The sequence below is a fragment of the Vicia villosa genome, linkage group LG1, assembly GCF_029867415.1.
Source record: "Vicia villosa cultivar HV-30 ecotype Madison, WI linkage group LG1, Vvil1.0, whole genome shotgun sequence".
Classification (NCBI taxonomy): domain Eukaryota; kingdom Viridiplantae; phylum Streptophyta; class Magnoliopsida; order Fabales; family Fabaceae; genus Vicia; species Vicia villosa.
In genome coordinates this window covers 31,683,340-31,707,023 of record NC_081180.1, presented here as the reverse complement: position 1 = coordinate 31,707,023, position 23,684 = coordinate 31,683,340, and the positions used below count along the sequence as shown (strand labels likewise).

Below are 23,684 nucleotides of genomic sequence, written 5' to 3'. Positions count from 1 at the left end.
AAATAAGCAAGTGCATGCACATAAATAAATAAATAAATAAAAATTAGATTATTATAGTGGATAATTAGATTATTTCGTGGAAGCACTTAATTGAACTGGCCTGTGTATATATATATATATATATATATATATATATATATATATATATATATATATATATATATATATATATATATATATATATATATATATATATATATATATATTAGTAACTTAGAAATCATTGTATTTGGGGAACTTCAATAATAATCAATGGATGAAGAAGAATATCCATGGAAACGAGATTCGAAGCTCAACAACAACATCCCAATAACTCAACTTATGCAAGTACTGGAAGCACTTAAACATGCTTCTCACAATATACAAAACCACCGTAATCACTTTTCAGATTCCGATTATTCACCATCCATAAAAGCACTTTTCCAACTCCAAACAATTCTCTCCACCAATTCAATCCTCTCTCAACACCTTAACCACCTCAAAACACTAGTCGACTCGCTTCACGACTCAAAACCGAGTCTCAAATCGTTCTTAACTCGTCCACTCACAACTCACTCCATCACCAAAGTCGCCGCCGCCATTGAATCCGAACTCCAATCATGGATCGACTATGAAACCATCACCGCCATCTCTCGTCTCGTCTCTACAATCAACAACGACAATGAAAACGAAAACGAGTTGCTTCCGCTTTTAACTCGTTTCTCTCACAGACTCTCACGAGGCTTCAACCGCGAGTTGCAACAACTCGTTCTCAATTTCAAACTCTTCTCTTCCCTCGAATCGCTTCTCTTCGACGATAAATCCTCTTACCGTATTCGCGAACACGCCGGGAACGCTATTGCCGCGTTGATTAGCTTCAACAAGGACGTGTTCGTCGGTAAACTCTGTATGTTTCCAACCGTTCGAGCTTTGATTGACATCGCTTCCGTTCGTTCGATCGAAGTTCTCTGTTCTCTAATCAGATCAATTAGGTCACCGATCGTTGATGAAATCGAATCAAACGATGAAATACCGAAAATCATAGCGTTGTTAAGTTCTCATGAAACGAAATTAAGCGTTTTAGCGATGGAGTGTGTACTTGAGATTGGATATTACGGAAGGAAGGAAGCGGTTGAAGGTATGTTGAAGGAAGGCGTTGTGGAGAAGCTTGTTGAATTGCAGAGATCGGAGGTTGATAATGGAAGGAACGGTGATTTTGCGAACTGTGTTAAGAGATTTGCAGTGCAATTGGAGGTTGGGGAAGGGTTGAGGCAAAGAGAGAGAAGAGAACTTAAGGGTGAAATATTGGTGAGAGTTAGAAAAGCTTGTGTTTCTGATGCTGAAATTGCTACCATTGTTGCTGAGGTTTTATGGGGTTCTTCTCCATAGCTATTAGGAAGGTTTTAATCTTTCGCGATTTCGGTTATACATTGAGCTTGCTTAACTAGACTCTGAATATTTTAGTTGTTATTTAAGTTTTGTGGTGTGAATGAGTAGATCAAAGCAACATAATAGAGAATTAATTCAGTTTTAGTGATGCAATTAATGTACTTAGTTAGTTCTTATTAGTTCAGTTAAGGCATTTCTATAGTGTTGTAATTTGAGTTTCGTGATGAAATTGCTACATTGTTAATAAGACAAAAAAAAAAAAAAAGAATTCAATTTATTTACGAAAGAAAAAAGAAACTTGTTAAAATTTGAATGGAATAAAGTCAAGAGTCAACTATGGAAGAATCGTGGATGGAATATGCTATACGTTAGACAGGGAGTTGTTAACAAATAAACAAAGCCTAATGCTTCTTCACGTCACTAATATATTTATATTTCTTAATATTATCTTTTATTGAGTGTATCATGTGTATCATATGACAAGCTAATGAAGCTATATTTATTAAAACCAGAAATAAAAATAACCAGTCAAACCAGAGTAATTTTGTTTTACTCTCTACTTATTAAAATATGAAGAAATAAAAATTGCATGTAAGAGAAAATTGTTGCATATATATCGTATTTTAAATATTCTCTTTTAAGATATAACAAATTTGGATCTTGCTAATCAATGCCCTTAGAGCAATGGTTAAACACAGGGCCGTCTTTGAGGGCGTGCAAAGCGGGCTACTGTACAGGGCCTCAAATTTTCCAAAGTTAAACTATAGTTAAATAGGGTCTCATAAAATATCAGGTAGGTTAAATCATGAGTACATAAGGCCTCTAATAATTTTTTATGGTTAAATTGCGGCTAATCTACGCAGGACCTCCAAAAACTTGTGACGGCCAACATTCCTAAAAAAGAAATTACTTTATAGAAATTTTAATATTTTAATTTTCAAGACATTAAATACGCAGATTATCGAGATAAAGTTAGTGTTATAAAATTTTAACCATTACCCTGAGGTGCTGGTTAGCATTTTCCAACAAATTTAAGCAAAGACTTTTATTTAGTACTCCCTCCGTCTCATAATAAGTGTCTTATTTGAGCTTTGCGCGGTTCTTAAGAAAATGATTAGATGTGTTGGTTTTAATGAAAAAAATTAGTATATTTACTAAAGTACCCTTATTTATTATAGGTAGTGGAGTAGTTGAAAAACGTGAAAGTTAATGTATAGGGGTATAGTAGTGGAAAAAAATAATAAATGATGCATTGGTATTCTAAAGAGACATTTATTTTGAGACATAAAAAAAGTGCAAATGAGACATTTATTATGAGACGGAGGGAGTATATGTTTGGACAGTTTGGCAATCTATAAAAATGCCAAAAGCATGTTTGCTTTTCACTTCAACGCACGTTGAAATGTTCACTGGGATGCGAAATTGACATTACAAAACGCTGTTTCAATCACTCACTTATTAGATTAGCATGGAGAAGTACTCTAATGACGTAAGTAAAAAAAACTACAATCACGCAATTAAAACAGTAATAATTGGCGGGTGATAGACCTATTAATGCAATTAAATTTATGTTTATTCAATTATTATTTTATGTAATGTTTTTGTTTGCTTGATCATTATTAAAAAATAAATTTTGCAATCGGATCTATATAATTATTCATTAGTTGATTGTTATGAATCACCAACTTGTAATATAAAAGTTAGAGTGAAGACTCATTTTAGTTCCTCACAAAAACTAAGAACTCAAAAACTTGTAATATAAAAGTTAGAGTGAAGACACATTTTAGTCCCTCACAAAAACTATAGAACTCAAAAATTAATTTTTTTTAATTTCGATTTTATTTTTAAACAATTCAGATTTTAAAATATAAAAAAAAAAAAGATAAGATTTGTTCGGAGAAGGAATCAAACTCAAGACATTTAAGTCACATCCTATGCCTTTACCACTATGCCAATGTACACAGGGGCGGATCCATGCAGTGGGGGTTGGGGGCTCTTGCCCCCACAAGATTATAACTACCTTTACTTATGTTTATATATTTCAAATTTAATTAATTGAAATTATAAAATGCTCCCACCAATTACAAAGAGCTTAATCTATTATATATTTTTTAACTACACACTGCCATATTCTTAAATATTATTATTTTTGATCGTACCTGATCAGAAGAGTCGTCAAGGCCTGCTCGGATGCTGGGTCTTCGTGAAGTGAGAGGGGGGGGGGGGGGTGTACCTGCAAGGTACTCCGATGGCAAAGTGAGTAGAGAAGCAAAGGAGAGCAAGTACTAGCTAAGGTTAGAAGAGAATTGAATCCCTGGCCCTCTAGTTAAAGAGGGTATTTATAGCCCCCAGCGCTGGGCCATGATCTCGCTATTGGGTTGGATTCCCAAGCCCAACTAGGAGACTGCCAGGTTTCCTAAGCGGAAATATCGGAGGTGCGTGCATGCCCTCTGTCCTGATTAACCGCTCCGAAGTTCAAGGGAGACGCGGTCTTTTAGGAGCCACGTGGAATCCGTGTTGTTCGGAGGGTTGGATATGAAGGAGCCCTGCGCGGAGCAGGGTCCTCGGCAACGAAGGTGTTCGCGGGGATGGTAATGCCGAGCATGCCGGGTGCCATATGCTCCGGGGATATGGGGCAGCCGAGCGCGTCTAAGGGGGGCATCCTAGGTGCGTAGGATCGTCATGGAGGAACGTGGGCCTCTGAGGTGCACTGGGCCGAAAACTGTATTGGGCCTAACCTTGGCCCAGTCCAGAACAATTTTCATTTAAAAAGATTAAAAAATTTATTATTTTCATGCAATCATTTTAATATTATGAATAAAATTAAAAATGACATCCAAAGATTTTTTATGCAAATTTTTTTATCATAACTCAAGAAAATGAAATATTTTCTAACAAAAAATAAAATTGTTTTAGAATTTTAACTCTGACTACTTGATTACTATACAAGAGTATGCGTTTAATTGAATTATAGTTATAACAAAAAATTGTATTTTATTTATATACAAAAGGAGATATTATATATTCTTTTGAAAAAATAATATTATGTTGTATTGATCTCATAAAATAATTTATTCACAAAATTAAAAAAATCATAAAAAACAATTGTAATTTTTAAAAGTTTAATTTATTTTATCAACACTTAATTTTTATAATCTTTTTTGCCCCCACCTAAAAAATGCTCTGGATCCGCCACTGAATGTACACTGGTGACAAATAATTCGCATGATTTATAGTAATATTAAACAATTCTAAATTTAAAATTTGTACCCATGAGGTCTCAAACTCAAGTCCCTTCAAATTTAATGACAGTCACTTCACTATAAATATGAAAAGTTATCTAAGAGCGGGTGAATCAGTTAGATTAATCGGTATTAATGAATTTTTCTCGGTTATGAATGTTAGCAATGTTGTTCTAATTTTTCCGAAATTGTTATAATAGTTTAAAAAAAATAAGAATATTGTTAACATTCATTATCGAGAAAAATTCACTAATATCAATTAATCTAATTCATGCAACCCCTCTTAGACTACGTTTCATATTTACAATAAAGTGACTACTATTTAATTTGAAGGGACTTGAGTTTGAGACTCGTCGGTACCAAAATTTATGTTTTTTGTTTTAAATTTAGAATTGTTTAATATTACTATAAATCATGCGAATTATTTGTCATCAGTGTATGTTGGCATAGTGGTAAATGCATAGGATGTGACTTAAATGTCTTGAGTTTGATTCCTTCTCAGAACAAATCTTATGTTTTTTTTATATTTTAAAATCTGAATTGTTTAAAAATAAAATTGAAATTAAAAATAAAAATTAATTTAGTATTTAAAAAATGAAAATTAAAAAATAAAATACGACTTGTCGGTCCAGTCACGGTTTAAAAGTAGAAGAAAAAACCGGTTTGAAAAAATATTTACAAAAAGACTAATATGACCCGGTTATATTTTGTAAGGGACTAAATCGGGTCCTTTTTTGTGGAGGACTAATTTGGATTCTGTAGTTTTTGTGAGGGACCAAAATGGTTCTTCACTCTAAAAGTTATTGTTTTATCTAGGGGTAGATAAATTTTATCCATCCGATTCAAACTGACCAATTTATTGATTATTTTGTGCAATTGGATCGGATTTGATGTCGGATTGATTTTGTTGTTTAATTTAAGGATTATATGGTTGTTTCGGTCGGACTCGGATGATTATTTTGAATTCGTCAAAAATTAAATCCGACCGAATTCAATTAATATTTATTTTATTTATTTTTATTAAAATAAGGCTAATATATTATAAAAATAAAATTTACAATATTATCAAATTATTATCATTTTTATAGTTTAACGACAACGTTGTGTTATCACAATAATATAAGAAGATGCTCTATAAAATTTTGAATATTATTTAGTTTATAGTTTAAAGTGTAATAATAACCAAAATAATGTCAGTAATATTAGAAATGTTATCACATGATAATAATCAATAATAAAAATAGTTATTTTTTTAATTATTCTTTTGTTTACTTTTTTACAATTAAAAAATGGATATGTGAAATTTTATAAAAAAATATTAATTTTAATAAGTTTATTTCAATAAATATTAAATCGATAAAACCCATCCGACTTACCCGCTTAATCGATTTAACCGAATCTGACGAAAACTATAATTTTTTCGGTCGAAATTGGATCATTAAAATAAAACTGCAGCTTACATCAGATTAAGTTTAAGCCCAATACCAATTCAAACCGACCGATTGTCCACCCTTAGTTTTATCATACTTTCACAATAATTCAGCTGAGTAGGTCTCTTTGTTAATAAATAAACTTTGACTTGATGAATTGTGTGCAGTGTCTTATGGAGGAAGAGAATATCCAGAACACCTTTCTATTTGCTTGTCCCATTTCTATAGGATTGTGATTTATTGTAGTCATAGAAATAACAGTCACACAGTCAAATAAATCATAGTTATTTGATTAAATTAACATTAATATATATATATATATATATATATATATATATATATATATATATATATATATATATATATATCTAATTTTTCCACTTTAAAATCACATCATTCAAAGGTAATTCCCCTTCCGGAAAAGGTGTGTTCGTCATAGGTCAATGTTAGAAGTCGCTACGACAAAGGTCGCGTCGATAATAGATAATTGAAGTGATGTGCAATCAAGAAGTTGATTTGATTAGAAAATTTAGATAAGATATTGAAAGTAATTACCTCCGTTCTCCGGCAATTCTGATATAGATCTGGATTTGGATCTAGGATGATTCATTCATGGAATTTTCACGAGAGTCGAAGTTGAAACTATGCTTGATCCGGTCGAACGCGACAAATGTTGCAACAATGGAAATAGTTGAGCTCACTGATAGGTCTGCATTGATGATTTGTAGAACTTCCTCGTCCTTCGAACATCTCAATGCATCTGGATTTCCTATTTTATTGTAGTATTAGCATGATATGAGAAAAAGGTGTTTTAGTTAATGGATCTCTATCGAGTACACGAGCGTTCTGGATCTCAATGATAACAATAAGATATGATTTAATAAAACCGGAACATGTGGTACTCCATGTCAGAACGGTGTACAATACGATTCATAATGGTAACTGGTTTGATCACTGATAATTGTGTTTGGAGTTTAGTTTACTCCATGCTCTAGAATTTCTGATGTGACACAATCTTTGTTCATCGTTCAGAGGTCATTCCCTTTCTGGAGAATGTGTGTTCGTCATAGATCAATGCCAGAAGTCGCTACGGAAAAGGTCACATCGATAATGGATAATTGAAAGGATGTGGGATAGAGAAGTTGATCAAGAACTTTAGAAGAGATATTGAAAGTAATTACCTCGGCTATCCGGCAATTCTGATATAGATGTGAATTTGGATCTAGGATGATCCATTCATGGAATTTTCACAAGAGTTAAAGTTGAAATGATGTTTGATTGGATGGAACGCGGTGAATCTTCATGTTTAATTATGAATAATCCTGTTCGGTGACCTGAGGAGGTTACAAATTGACGAATCAGAGATCAAACGTGAAATAGTAGAAAATGCAGGAATCAGACGTTGATTCCACGCCACTGTTCTATTTTAAAATTAGAATTGGATGATGTTGATGAAATAAGAATCATGAATTGATGGTGTTGATCTCTGATTTAGCGGCGCGAGATGAACCAGCAAGGTTAGCACTTAAACGCACAAGTCAATTCAAGATTCAAAATGAGTGTAAGGAAAAGTGAATATCAGAGAATGTGTCTTGCTTTCCGTGTTAAATGACTTTTATACCTTGGATCAAATGGAGTGGATTTGAGTTGAATTAAATCTCATCTATTTGGGCCTTTGACCGGTCTAGAACGCATTTACATAATGTTTAGTATGAGGAGTGCAAACCAGTGTTGGCAACTTCTTAGCTTCATTGATGAACATAATTGTCATGGAATAACTAAGAATAGACAAGTAAAAATTGATTGGCTAGCTCATTAAATTATTTATACACTTAGACATAGTCCTGATATGAAATCTAGAGGGTTGATTTGTTAAGCCGTTGAGAAGTGGGTTTTGAAATTGACAAATGACCTAGCTTACAGAGCCAGGGCAATTGAACTTATCCAAATTGTTGGTATGAACAATTCACACATCTAAAGAGTTATGTGGAGGAATTGATAAAGTCAAATCAAAATGAAAACATTTATTAGTGGATATGAATCATATAGAGAATATTACAAATGTTGTATATATCAACAAACATATCTTAAAACGACCACAACTCTCCAAAAAATTTCGTAAATCCATGATGTCATAAATGATACTCCATGTGCGTCAACATCTATTTCCTCTTCTTTATAAACCAGATTAGTTCATGATTGAAAAAGTATAACTAGAATCAGACATGATAAAAGGAAAAATCAAAGAAAAAAAAATAATATATCAAAGAAAAGAAAGTAAAAGGTTCATATGTGATGATGATGAAGAAACGATGAATGTCGTTGAGATATGAGGGAAGAATATGAGCATGATGAATGTTATAAATTAGAATTTTTTAATTCAAATCTTTAATGTTTTTTCTTTATTTTTTGTTTTAATAATATTAAAAAAGATTGGTGTATGATAAAAATAAATAATAACATGTAATTTTATTTTCATTTAAACTTTGACACATCATCAAATAAAGTATCACATCATTTAAAATAAAAGTCAGATTGAATGGGAAATAAAATTAAAAAAAAAAAAAAAACAGAGAAACCAAATAAGTGAATTTTAAATGGAATAATAAAAAAATTTAAAATATCAAAATCAAAAGTAAATTTAAGTCTTAAGATTTTTTATACTCTAATAAATACTCGCTCAATATTTCTTTTCAAATTCATTAAATAACTAGTAATATATATAAACAAATAATTTTTTTAAACTTTTGAATATCTAATATATCTCATCTATATAATATTAGAGACATTAATAATCAAATATTTTGTGAAATCTAATTACATAGTCTACTGCAAATCATACCATCATCTAAAGTGAAATCTAAATTATTCATTTAACTCAATAACATTAATTGTTTCGGTAGAATCTTTCTAATGAAAATCTCAATGGAGAGAAACCTAATCCTGAGATTAGTTGAAGGAACACTTGTAGTCTTTTGAATTTTGTCTTTCCAATCACCCAAACTTGTTTGAAAATTCGAAAGGAGTAGAAATCGAACTAAAAAAATATGACAAATATTCTTGTGAAGTTTCTAGTTGAAACAAGTATGATTTAACTCTTTCTAATCCTGATAATACTTTTTAAGTATTTATCAATAAATTAATGATACTTTGAACTTAATTATTGTTTCCGTTAACAAGTAGTAAGAAGTTAATTTGCATGCTGAAAGGTGAATGAAACACAGCCTTGTGATGATAGGCACCACAAATAATTCAAATCCAGCATATTGGAACATACTAAATGCAAAACCTCAGATTAAAACGACAGCATTGCAATAGCTCCTGTTGAACCGAGAAATTTGACTTATTTGAACAAATCACAAAAAAAAATATAAACCAGAGTTTCTGTGCTTTAATGTACAGTTATAACTTTATTTACTACAAATCAACGTCTATAATTGTGGAAACAACCAAATACTGATTATTGAACAACAATAGGTTACAGGTTCAAGATGCCAGCCTTACCTAAAGAGACTTCAAAAAACTGGAATCTGAAGTATAGCAAAAAATAAATAACTAACTCAAAAAAATCCAATCCTAATTTCGTTTTCCCTAAGAAAGGGAAAATGGTCCAAATCGATCCTTTCCTGCAGAAATGCTTCACCACTTTTCACTTTTTTCCCTATCAAACAGAACCTAATTATCTTTCCACTACTTTCTTCAAATAATATTGTACTAAATCTCCTTTTTAAATAACAGGACCTTCAAAATTGAGAAAACTGCAACCAATGCAATTTGTAAATGCTCAGAGCTACTCATCTTTATACATATCTGCCCCATTTTGCGACTATTTAGATTAGCACTAGCAGTTGCTTTCAGGCTTCGACTCAACCTGAGCTCAGATTGTAAACTTCCACTCAACACCGTCTCTTTATTGAAGGAGAGGACTGTCATTGTCAGGCTTAAGTTGTCATTTCTTACAGGATAATCTTCACCGCGTAAACAAGATTCAAAACTCCCACCATACGCCACTTGCCCGTGACCTTCCATTCGGCCAGCATTAACAACAAATTTTAATCTCTTTCCGATAAGCAAAGTATCCTCAACTTTTGCACCCACGTAGTATTTCTTTCCGAAAGATGTCAAAGAAACACCGCAATCAGCAATATTGTGTTTTATGTTTTTCAATTTTGTGTCGGTATGAACGGTATAAACCATATCTTTACCAGCAGATTGAACATCAACGCCGATAGAATAAGTAGGACCCAGTGGATTAACATAAGTTGCAGCACACTCAGATTGAATATTGAAATCCTGCTTGTTCTTATGCATTTGTCCCACAACCGTGCCGGACACATTCTTCTTTATTTCAGTAGATATCTCCAAGTTTATACCATCAAAACCCACATCGTGATCCCATCCTTGGGGATCAAGAACAGGTCTCACAAGCCACTGATCATTATCAACTAGGCAGCGATATCTATGTACAGCACAGTCCGAATCAAAACTTAGAGGAACAGCCATATCCGGTAACTGAATAGGTTCAGGAGGAGCCTGTTGATCATCAGAATTATTACTATTTAAAAACTCTTGTTCTTCTAAGAGCAACTTATCCTTGCGCCTACGATACTCTTCTTTCATTTGTTTCTTTAAGTAAAGGGTCTCCCTGTAATCCAATTCATCCAGATAATCTTTTTTCTGCGACTTGGACAACTTTTCAAACTGGGCTTTTGTCAATATTCGTATGGATGGAAGTTGATCATACTCGTCTCCTTCTTCCTTGTCTGAAAGTAAAATTTCCTCCACTTCATCATCAATTCCATTTTGATTACATACAGGGCGATGACGTAACAGGGACGAAAGAAGATGTGGCAGAGAAGGAACTTGGGTACTATTTGCTGGTCCTAGTTCTACACCATTCTGAAACTTAAGGAGGGAGTTTACATCGCCCAGAACTTTGGTACAAATGCAAAATAACAAGAGTTGAGATCTCCAAACCTGTCCATTAGGAAGAATTGTCTCCCCCGTAACATTTCTTGGGCACTGAGGATGATTCTCAACTAAAAGTACAGGGTTTTCAAGCCTTGAATCTAACATTGCCTGTTGTATATACTGCTGTATCAGGTTAGTACATTGAGATATATATGAATCATAATTGACAGTATATCCCTCAAGTCCTTCTGGAATAGCTGAGGAAGAATGAGTCATGACTAAAATAGTGTTGAACCAGATTGCTGCACCAAATACTTCAGTTATGAGTTTCAAAAGTGGGAGGTCACTGTAACCAGAATTGATATGATCAAGCCGTTCAAAATATAAAACGATGTCTGGAGGGGATTTTCTAATGAATCTCTTCACAGACAGCATGATCCTCTTATTTCTCTTCACGTTATCGGTAGAGGAAGGCAGGAAACCGGGGGTGTCAATAAACGTTATGTTAAGCCCGTTTACAGTTCCCACAATTTCTTGGATGCGATCAGTAGCAGGTTGAAAAGCATTCGTCGTGGCTTTTTCTTGACCAAATATAGAGTTTATGGTAGCACTTTTACCAACTCCTGTTTTACCAAGGACTAGTATTCTGCAGGAGAACTCCAATTGGGGCATCCCATCCGCCTCCTGTTGATTTGCTATTGCTCGGGCTCTACTGCTACTGAGGTTAACTCTTTTCAGATCCAATTCTTCAGTACGAATCAAAGTTGCCAGGTGCATCCGATAAAGAACCTTTGTGACCAAGAGGTTTTCTTTTGACTGATTGAGGCGCTGGAGCAGGCGGAAAAATTTAACTTGGAGATCCTCAACCTTTGCCAAAGTATCCTTCTGTCTTCCATTACCGCTAACTTGAGATTGAGAAATTTCTGCATCTGAAGCTTGCTGCAGTGTGGAACTACTCGGATTACTCTGATTGGCAGAAGAGTTTGATGTGCCAGATGGAATCGGCAATGTTACACTATTAGCTGTGGGAGCTGAACATAAAAAAAAGGCACATGTGTGAGTTACATCATCAGAAAACCTTTTTACTTTGGGGGGATTTGCTTACAAGTATTTGATCATACTCCTAGGAATGTTTTTAAACTTGATCTAGTTCTAATCTACAAAAATAGAAAAAATATGGTGGAATAAGGTGGAAGTTAGAAGCTATAAATGGGTAAGTTTTGGAATAACTTTTATTCCCATGGGAAGTTAAGGAAAAACATAGGTTCTTTAAAAATACATTACTAGGAACTGATAATACCTAGAAATATTGTTTCAGAAACCAGACATGGGGAGTTACATCCCCGAGCTCAATTTTCTGGGAATAGTTTTGCATGCCTTCAAACAAACACATTCTTTATGGGGAGTTTTGCATCCCTATATTCAACGTTAACAAAAGCAAGACTCTACTTAGAATTGGATGGGGGTGAGAGATTGCAACATGGAGAATCGTAACACTATTGTAGGATCCTACCTAAAATGCTAAAATATACTAACACGTAGATATATGCAAAAACTAACCTTTACATTACAATATTAAACTAACTAAAATTGAAAATTCACAACATTAATTCCAATTCAACTTGTTTCGGCCACATTCACATCAGAATCACTGCCCAGAATTTGGAGAAGAGAAGAAGCTCATAGAGATCCCCTCTTGAGAGGTTAGCGAAGTGAATTTTTAGTAAATTAACAGATAAAGTAAAACCAAAGCTGTACCTTGCTCATTAACATCTTCACTTGGCCGCTCTGCCGCATAGAAACTATTACCGCCTGATAACGGTGTTGGCGATACCAACGACTTGGAAACTATTTGTGATAAAACCCAATCTCTAAAACCCTTCATCCTACCAACTGCAACATATCAAACGAAAAGTCCATAACTCCGTACACAAATTAAAATCACAATCTAATAGCATCAACCCAAAGAGAAACTTACAATTTTTCTCAAAATAAGAATAACACCTCCAAACACACTAGCACTAAACCACAAGAATTTTCTTTTTCTAAATTACTCAATAAATAAGCATAAAAACAAAAATTTGTTTCTCAAGCACTTGTGTTAATTGATAAGTATCATTACAACTAAGGAATATAAAAATCGCCAAACAAATTATAGCAATAATTAAAATTAAGCAAAGAATTTATAAAAATTGAAAAAAGCGAAAAGCAAGTAGTTCACCTAACATGTAGTATATGAAGCATTTTTGTGGTGAGTGGGTAAACCCTAATCGCGTGGAAAGGAACAACTAATGGATACAGAACACGATGAATGGGAGAAAGAGCGGTGAAGACAGAAAAGATACGAAGATGAAGGTGAAGGGGGTGTAGTACGAGAGAGAGGAATCGATGACGAAGAAAACAAAAATGTGTAGATAGAGATTATGGGGATAAGAAAGAGACGAACAAGAGAAGACGATACACACCTTAGGTTACTCTATTTTTTTATTTTGTTAATATTATTTTTTTAATTTTAATTTGGAGGTTAAGACAAGAACTGACGCTAATTATAGGGTATGTCCTACCTGCGGTTTAAGAATCTTTTACCAAAATAAAACCATTTTGTTTGTTAGGACTTGTTTGTTTTGATTTTTCTTAAAAATAATTTTAATAGTGTTGCATAATTTTGTATAAAAAATATTTATAAATAAATTTTTATTAAAATTTTAAATGAAAATTTTGTTTAAATAATTATTTTTTAAATTTTATTTTGAATATTTAATCTTTTTATTAAAATTTTTTTTATATCAAAATTTTAAAAAATCAGTTAATTTTAAAGTTATTTTAAATAAATTTTCATAAAAACTATTTTTGAAATATAATTTTTTTTAAATTGCGATTTTAACTAGGATATAGTCTTCAATAATGTATGTTTATGTTATAAGATTTCAAAATTAATGTTTTATATTAGAAAAATAAATATAGAAAAATTTGTAATATTTTAAAAAACGATTTTGTAAATTCTATTTTCAAAAATACAAAGAAAAAATCTATTTTTTTAAAGCTAAAACAAACAGACCCTAATCTTATTAGAAAAAGGGATTTTTTTTCACCATGTCACTTGTCGAAAAGTTTAAAATGTCTCTTTATTTTTTGAAGATGCAAAATTGGATAAATCTTATTTTTTATGAAAAATATATTTTTTGATACGTATCTTCGAATAAATTTTATTTTTTTACGAAAAATATAAATTTTTGGATATGCATATTCGAAAAGTTTTATGTTTTTTTTAAACTTAGTATTAAATGTATCTGGATAGACACACATAGTAGTCATACATCATCGATGCAACAAATATGTAACTACCAATAATTTCTCTATTAAAAAAAACAATTAGAACATAGAAAAACAATTAAAATAAAATTTAAAAATACAACTAACAAACAAATTAAGTGTCTATAATTTTTTTTGGATTTTTAAAAAAATATGAAAACGGAAAATAAATCAAATTAAATAGAAAAACAAGGAATGCATGACGTTGATCCCTGATTTTTTTTATAAATTGGCACGGTAAAATTTCGATTCATAGTCAATTTGCTAGAAAACCAAGCTTTTTACGTTGGGGCACGTAAATGGCAGAAATGCAAGAACGCAATGGGCCAGAACGCAAGGATACAATTCATATGACCTTAATATTGGTTAAAATCGATAGAGAATCCCCGACAACGACACCAATTTCAATGAAAATGTGTAGTAAATGGGTATAATAGTGTTTTCGGATATACATCTTCGAATTTACCCTAAAAAATTTCGGAGATACATTTCCGAACCGATTTGATGTGCGTTCGGAGATGCATCTTCGAAAATTACCAAGAGCATTTTAGAGTTTTCAATAGTGTGGGAGAAGGTGACGGAGTGGAAAGATAAATTCTCTTAGACTTTGTTTGCAAGTTTGGAGGGGATGGGAAGAGAATTCTTCTAAAAACGAATTTCAAAATATATATAAAAAATAATTTGAAAAAATAATTTTGTATAGAAGCATAAAACAGTGTTTATTATTTATGTATTTTTTATTTTAAAAATACTATAACAACATGAAAGTTATTTGAAAAATTTATGTAAGTCATCCAAAATCCCCATTTAATATAAATGTTGAGTTTCCTTAAATTAAAGTTTTTTGGTGTTATGAAGAAAAACAAACCTCCAAAATCCTTCCAACAAAAATCTTTCTATTCTTTTCACTCAATTGTTCCTATTTTTTAAAGTCATCACATCCATTCCCCTCAAAACTTTCAAACAAAGCCTTAAAAAAAAAATATGTAGTGCACCTCTCTAAAATAATTGGTGTTGCTAACTTGTCGTCTTATGATACAAGTTAAGAATACTACAATTAAAAAGTTTATGTTAGATAAAATAATGTTTTAAGTTTTAAAAAATTATGCACGTATTCTAAAAAATATTATTACAAATAGATTATTAATTTATGCCTTTGAGACATATGTTAGTATTATCCATTAAATTCACAATTACAACCAATAAAAAACGTATATTCTTATATTATAAAAATGTTTTTAATTACTTACATTAATGTGATAGATTGATAGTTTTTTATTGGATGAGGGCATATCCATTAAATTCATCATATTATTTATTTTCTTAAAATATATCAAAATTTAAATAAAAGTAACTTTTTATGTAAGGACCCGTTAATTGCTCTGTCAATTTTGTATTACTCATAATCCACCTGTCATTTACTTTTGCAACCCTTTCTCTTTTATTTTTGATTTTTTATAAATACTAATGTCGAGAAAGACATTCATGTCCTAGTCTATCCTCTTTTTTATTACGCTTACGTGTGTAAAGTATAAATAATTGTTCCATTTTAGAACCAGAAATTGAGTGAGGATCGAAAGTGATGGTGGATCTGAGCTTCCAGTGTAGTAGAGGGGGCTGATCTGCAAGGCTAACACTTCAACGCTCAAGTCAGTATGTGAGGAAGAAGAGTGAATTGAAATTATGTTTGAAACTTGTTACTTGAATTTGACTCTCTATCTTTCTCTATCTATCTATCTATCTATCTATCTATCTATCTATCTATCTTGAAGGTTCTGTGAAACACAAGAAAAGAGGGTTGGACTTGGGTTTTAAGATTAAAACTTTTTTGATCAACCAACTACAAACAACATAGATACAACAGTGATTAAAGAACACAAGTATTTTTATCCTGACTCCCCTTTAACTAGGTTAGTCCAGTTTACTCGCCAAGGCGATTTTGCCTTCTTAACAAGAACTTAACTCACTAATCAAAACTTTGATTACAACCCCAAAGACCGCAGTCAATGTCTTCTCAAGGATTTTGACTATACTCTAGTCCCTTAAGGAATTACAACTAAAAAACAACATGGCAATGACTTCTCAAGTAATCTAACAATCACCTAGTCATTCAAGGAAGTTAACCACAAGGCTAAGAATACAGGATTTGTGTTTACAAAATTGCTACTATAATAACCATATTACACAAGATGAATATCAACATATTACACTTAAATAATTTGAAATATAAAGCTCTGGGTGTTTCTTTATTTGTTGTTTTTCTTGAAATATTTCTCACACTTTGCTCTTTTCTTCTTGTTGTGATATTCTTTTTGCTATCTATTTACAAAGTGTCAACTTGATTTTTCAACCTATTTTGATATCTTATTCTTCACTTTTTAATTCTTCCAAGCCCTCTTTAAATAGGCAATGAAATAGACCCGTTGGAGGGTGAAGTTGGAATATCCACACAAAATAGAGTCGTTGATAGTACTGATCTTTTCCATCTTTTATCAGAGCAGTGGAAGAAACATATGATCTTGTATTGGTTGTAAACTTGCCACATATTATTATTATTTTTTTTGTCATTATCCTCTAGTCAGAGCCTTTGAGACAAGTTAATGAAGCTTGAGTAGAGTTCAGAGCTTGTCTTCAGGACTTGGTGAAAATGAGACTTTAGAGTCTATAAGTTAAGAGTTCTAAGACTCCAGATCTTATCTTGGGCATACCTCAGAATCTTAAAATATTTTAGTCTTGAAGTAATAGAATTGTTTTGGATAAGATTATTCCATAAGAGTTTACTTGATAATTAAGATGTAGATTTTCATTGTAAACACATCTATGTATGTTTTTTTAAAAGGTTCATAGTGCCTTTGATGTCTGGAGATCAGAGTTTCTTATTCAAAGTTATTTCAAATAAATTTTTATAAAAATTATTTTTGAAATACAAATTTTCTTTAAATTGCGATTTTAACTAGGATATAGTCTTCAATAATGTATGTTTATGTTATAAGATTTCAAAATTAATGTTTCATATTAGAAAAAATAAATATAAAAAAATTTGTAATATTTTAAAAAACTATTTTGTAAATTCTATTTTCAAAAATACAAAGAAAAAATCTACTTTTTTAAAGCTAAAACAAACAGACCCTAATCTTATTAGAAAAAGGGATTTTTTTTCACCATGTCACTTGTCGAAAAGTTTAAAATGTCTCTTTATTTTTTGAAGATGCAAAATTGGATAAATCTTATTTTTTATGAAAAATATATTTTTTGATACGTATCTTCGAATAAATTTTATTTTTTATGAAAAATATAAATTTTTGGATATGCATATTCGAAAAATTTTATGTTTTTTATAAACTTAGTATTAAATCTATATGGATAGACACACATAGTAGTCATACATCATCTGTGCAACAAATATGTAACTACCAACAATTTCTCTATTAAGAAAAACAATTGGAACATAGAAAAACAATTAAAATAAAATTATAAAATTTGAAAATACAACTAACAAACAAATTAAGTGTCTACAATTTTTTTTGGATTTTTTAGAAAATAAGTAAACGAAAAATAAATCAAATTAAATAGAAAAACAAGGAATACATGACGTTGATCCCTGATTTTTTTTATGAATTGGCACGGTAAAATTTCGATTCATAGTGGATTTGCTAGAAAACCAAGCTTTTTACGTTGGGTTGCGTAAATGGCAGAAACGCAAGAACACAATGGACCAGGACGCAAGGATACAATTCATATGACTTTAATATTGGTTAAAATCGATAGAGAATCCCCGACAACGACGCCAATTTCAATGAAAATGTGTAGTAAATGGGTACAAGAGTGTTTTCGGATATACATCTTCGAATTTACCCTAAAAAATTTCGGAGATGCATTTCCGAACCGATTTGATGTGCGTTTGGAGATGCATCTTCGAAAATTACCAAGAGCATTTTAGAGTTTTCAATAGTGTGGGAGAAGGTGACGGAGTGGAAAGATAAATTCTCTTAGGCTTTGTTTGCAAGTTTGGAGGGGATGGGAAGAGAATTCTTCTGAAAACAAATTTCAAAATATATATAAAAAATAATTTGAAAAAATAATTTTGTATAGAAGCATAAAATAGTGTTTATTATTTATGTATTTTTTATTTTTAAAATACTATAACAACATAAAAGTTATTTGAAAAATTTATGTAAGTCATCCAAAATCCTCATTTAATATAAATTTTGAGTTTTCCTAAATTAGGGTTTTTTGGTGTTATGAAGAAAAACAAACCTTCCAAAATCCTTCCAACAAAAATATTTCTATTCTTTTCACTCAATTGTTCCTATTTTTTAAAGTCATCACATCCATTCCCCTCAAAACTTCCGAACAAAGCCTTAGAAAAATATGTAGTGCACCTCTCTAAAATAATTGGTGTTGCTAACTCGTCGTCTTATGATACAAGTTAAGAATACTACAAGTAAAAAGTTTATGTTAGATAAAATAATGTATTAAGTTTTAAAAAATTATGCACACATTCTAAAAATATCATTACAAATAGATTATTAATTTATGCCTTTGAGACATATGTTAGTATTATCCATTAAATTCACAATTACAATCAATAAAAAGCGTATATTCTTATATTATAAAAATGTTTTTAAATTACTTACATTAATGTGATATTAATGTGATAGATTGATAGTTTTTTATTGGATGAGGGCATATCCATTAAATTCATCATATTATTTATTTTCTTAAAATATATCAAAATTCAAATAAAATTAATTTTTTATGTAAGGACCCGTTAATTGCTCTATCGATTTTGTATTACTCATAATCCACCTGTCATTTACTTTGGCAACCCTTTCTCTTTTATTTTTGATTTTTTATAAATACTAATGTCGAGAAAGACATTCATGTGCCAGTTTATCCTTTTTTTTATTACGCTTACGTGTGTAAAATATAAATAATTGTTCCATTTTAGAACCAGAAATTGAGTGAGGATCTAAAGTGATGGTGGATCTGAGCTTCCAGTGTAGTAGAGGTGGCTGATCTGCAAGGCTAACACTTCAATGCTCAAGTCATAGGATTGACTCGACTCAATATTTCAGTGAAAGTCGCCACCGCGCTTTATTGTTTCCAAAGGAAAAGGGAAAAGAACGAAAAAACCCAAAGTTTGTTTTTAAAAACAAAAAGAAGAGATCTTAGGTACGGGTGTTGTTTATACAAGGGGAAGGTTTTAAGCACCCCTCATATCTGTGGTACTCCACAGGAACCTTTTTGAAAATCTGTGTCGTGTGTGCTAAAAAACGATTTGTTTTATTTTTAAAATAAGCTCGGCAAAGCGTTAAGCTTTGTGCCTACATACCTCCTCGGTGCAATGGAGAAGTCAGAGCTAATGTAGTTCCGCTTAAAGGGAAAGACGTTTTTGAAAAAAATGAATAAACACTTTATTGTCGTCGGAGAGAAATACTCAGCCATTGATCTTGAGCATGAGAACAAACGAGTTCTTTGCTTCGCAAATGAAAGAAGGGCTCCAACTCGGATAATATCGACGAGTATGCCACTAGCTCTCTCACGCGGAAAAGATCTCATTATATCAATCAATTTCAAAATCGTGGGGTATAACCACTCGTTCCGACAATTAACAGTGTCTAAGCTTTTGAAGAAAAAGCCACTAAGGGCAAAAGATATTTTTTAAAGAAAAGGTTTTGAAAAGGTTTGCAAACATAAGAAGGTTTTTAAAAAAGGGAGAAGATTTGAAAATTAAAGAAGGGGAGGAGATGAAGAGGCTATCCTATTGCGTAAAATAAAAGCTAAGGAAAGAAACAGTCTAACCGAAGAAGAAGCCAACACTTGACATTATGAGTCAAGGTAGATTTCCTATCCTTTGGAATATCAATACTAAACCAACATTATCACTTGGGGATCCAGATGAATTTATTATCTTAGCACCACTTTGCATTAAGCACATTAAAATTCTGACAAAAATCGGGCAGAGTAACGGCTGTTTTCGGGTAAAATCCTTATCTCAATGCCTTGGAATTAACCATCAAGGACTTTCTAGGAAATACCTGCATACACAAACAGACAACAATCCAATGCCAGACAGACAGAATAACAACAGAGTAATAATAGAACAAGGGTCCAGAGGTACTAAGTCCATAAGTCCAAATCTCCAAAATACTAGGGATAGTAACCAATAGTCCGAAAGAGAGCCTTAAACGTTTTTTAGATTTTTGTTGTTTATTAGTGTTTTAGCATAAAAGTAAAGTATGGTCCAAGTGGACAAAAGAAAAATAGCGGAAGCATAAACATATGTCCAAATGGACAAAGAGAAAATAGCGGAATATAAACGTCCAAATGGACAAAGAGAAAATAGCGGAATGTAAATATGATGAAATGATAAAATAAAGCGATAAAGCGATAAAGCGAGAAATATAAAGAGCAATATAATAAAATGCGGAAATTAAAGTCAATTGTTAGATGTTAAAGATAACCATCTTGAAACTTGTCAAGTATGTTATCAAAGTTAGTAAGAAAGATCGATGGTGAGTGAAGGATGTTCTCGGATTTAAATTCAATGGACATTTATCAGAAGCTTGATAAAATCATAGCGACTACACGATAAACCTCCATAAGTCTTAAATCAACCGCATACAATTCTCTTCCATATTTGATCTTTTTTTTATTCGGGACACAAAATATTGCACTATGTTAAGCAGATCGCCAAGTGATTTATGTAGAAATCACCCTACAACGAGGCCGGTCAAAACTTTATGTGCTAATGCATGCGAGAGAAGTGATATGTAGATCACTCTCCGAAAGCAATACCGCACGAAAAGAAAATAAGGAGCGATCTAGTCTTTACCAAGAATCCATAAGAATTCTCAAGGTGTTAAGACTTCCATCGATCAAAAGAAAAAAAGGAGAAGAAGAAGATAAAATGCATAAAGTAAAATCAACTCACACTATCATTAATATCATTCATCTAATATTATGGATTTGGTCCTTTCAAACCTATCAACATCCTAGATCCAATGATATTAATGAAGTGGAGGAAGTAGGAAGCCAAAACAAGCATAAAAAAGGCAAAAAACCACATTCTGCCAGCAGGAAATCGATTTACCTCTGTAGGAAATCGATTTCCTGAGTGCAGAGTTCAAATTTTGAAAAAAAATAAGGTGGAAATCGATTTCCTACAGAGGGAAATCGATTTCCTGCACGCAGCATTCAAAAAATCAGCATTAGGAGGCATACAACTTGACTTAAGCAAACATACAAACACCTTATGATCACACATCAAATGGAGCACGAATTTTCCATCAATTCACCATCAAATAGGACCAATATAGCATCAAAGATGCATCACACACAAGCACAAAAGAATCACATTATGATGGATGAATAAAGATGAAGAAAATTACCAAATCTTGAACAAAACTTAGATCTACTTCAAGAATCACCAACACAAATCTTGATCTCTCAACAATTGAAGAAAAAAGAGTGAAATGGATGGTGGCTTAGCTCAAAGTTTGTGAGGTTCAAGGTGTGACTCACAAACTTTATGAAAGAAAAAGAGCTTTGGGGAATTTGGTAGGGATGAGGAGAGAAATTGCAAGGGGTTTGTTGGCTCTCAAAGCTTGAGAAATGAGGGAGTAGAGACCTCTATTTATAGGATGGGAGCAAGAGTAGTGGCAATTTGGTCTTTTTGCATTTTGTAATTAGCTTGTGTTTAATTGGTGTTTAAATGGTATTTAAATGGTAAAAATGGTAAAATGTGGTTAAAAAAGGTTTAATGAAGGGAATTAATTTTGGTGAGGTGGAAAATTGGTAAAATGACAAAAATGATCAAAGAAAATTGGTGCCAAATGATGTCATGCTTCCCTCCTTATATTTTTTGAATTTCGCCCCAGGGAAATCGATTTCCCTCATGGGTAAATCGATTTCCATAGTGAAATCTTCAAAAATCTGTTTTCTTGCGCTGTTTTGATTTCTGCCCGATCTTTTACCTGTAAAATATAAACAAAAGAGACAAAATACATATTTTTGGATTTTGGTTAGTATAAAACAAATTAAAGGCTATAGATGCTCGATAATTCCCCTCAGAGATAATCACAGTATCAAAGATAAAACTCCACAACGGTGCTCTTGATTGATGATTGAATGCAATCGATGTATGATCTTAGGGTCAAAAATTGGGGTATGACAGATGCCCCTATTTAAGTTTCTTCTATCCGCAAATGTGAGGGTTAAAATCCTCAGCTCGACGTAATTGAAGAGACTTAAATTTAAAACACACAATTTTTGAACCTAAGGTATAATGCGATGCTAATGGATGCATCAAGTATGATTATGGAATTGAGAGAAGTATAACACCACTGGGGAGATAAGAAAGGATTCCACTGGGGAAAAGGGATTTGTTATCCAGGAATAAAATCGGACTTCACAAAAGAAAGAAACAGTCGACAAAAGCTTTCAAGATAAAACATGATTGAACTTCGAGAAGAGAATATCTGAGGCCTACATGAATATGGCTACATCAAATGAACATGATTGGACAACATCAAATGACAACCAAGGTAAAACGTGATTGGGCAACATCGAATGACAATCAAGGTAAAACATGATTGGATATCGTCAAAGGATAATCAAGGTAAAACATGATTGGATAATCATCAACGAACAATCAAGGTAAAACATGATTAGATAATCATCACAGGTTCATCAAGGTAAAAGATGATTGGATGTCATTAAGGGATAATCAAGGTAAAACATGATTGGATAACATCAAATGACAATCAAGGTAAAACATGATTGAATATCGTCAAAGGATAATCAAGGTAAAACATGATTAGATAATCAAGATAAAACATGGTCGAAAGCGATCAGGATAAAGCATGATTAGAGACAATCAAGATAAAACATGATTGAAGGGAGCCAAGATAAAACATGGTCGAAAGCGATCAGGATAAAGCATGATCAGAGGCAATCAAGATAAAACATGATTGAAGGGAACCAAGATAAAACATGATTGAAAGCGATCAGGATAAAGCATGATCAGAGACAATCAAGATAAAACATGATTGAAGGGAACCAAGATAAAACATGATTGAAAGCGATCAGGATAAAGCATGATCAGAGACAATCAAGATAAAACATGACTGAAGGGAACCAAGATAAAACATGATTGAAAGCGATCAGGATAAAGCATGATCAGAGACAATCAAGATAAAACATGATTGAAGGGAACCAAGATAAAACATGGTGTAAGCGATCAGGATAAAGCATGATCAGAGACAATCAAGATAAAACATGATTGAAGGGAACCAAGATAAAACATGGTGTAAATCTTTCAGGAATGACACTGAAAGAAGAGAGAGAAATCATAACATCCAGGAATGGCCCTAAATGAAGAAAGGATACATCAAGGAACAACAATAGACGGACAAGA

The 23,684-nt window shown here is 32.1% G+C and overlaps 2 protein-coding genes across 2 annotated transcripts; one reads left to right on the top strand and one right to left on the bottom strand.

Annotated features, from left to right (window-relative positions):
• Positions 1 to 212: 212 nt before the first annotated feature.
• Positions 213 to 1,874, top strand: LOC131603882 (uncharacterized). The gene has a single exon (XM_058876332.1). It carries the CDS (start codon positions 253 to 255, stop codon positions 1,366 to 1,368), a length of 1,116 nt encoding a protein of 371 aa, XP_058732315.1. The 5' UTR covers positions 213 to 252; the 3' UTR covers positions 1,369 to 1,874.
• A 7,475-nt stretch (positions 1,875 to 9,349) lies between these two features.
• Positions 9,350 to 13,430, bottom strand: LOC131633149 (translocase of chloroplast 90, chloroplastic). The gene is made up of 3 exons (XM_058903870.1): positions 13,173 to 13,430; positions 12,710 to 12,844; positions 9,350 to 11,982 (listed from the first exon to the last, which is right to left on the bottom strand). Exons 1-3 carry the CDS (start codon positions 13,177 to 13,179, stop codon positions 9,755 to 9,757), a joined length of 2,370 nt encoding a protein of 789 aa, XP_058759853.1. The 5' UTR covers positions 13,180 to 13,430; the 3' UTR covers positions 9,350 to 9,754.
• Positions 13,431 to 23,684: the final 10,254 nt, after the last annotated feature.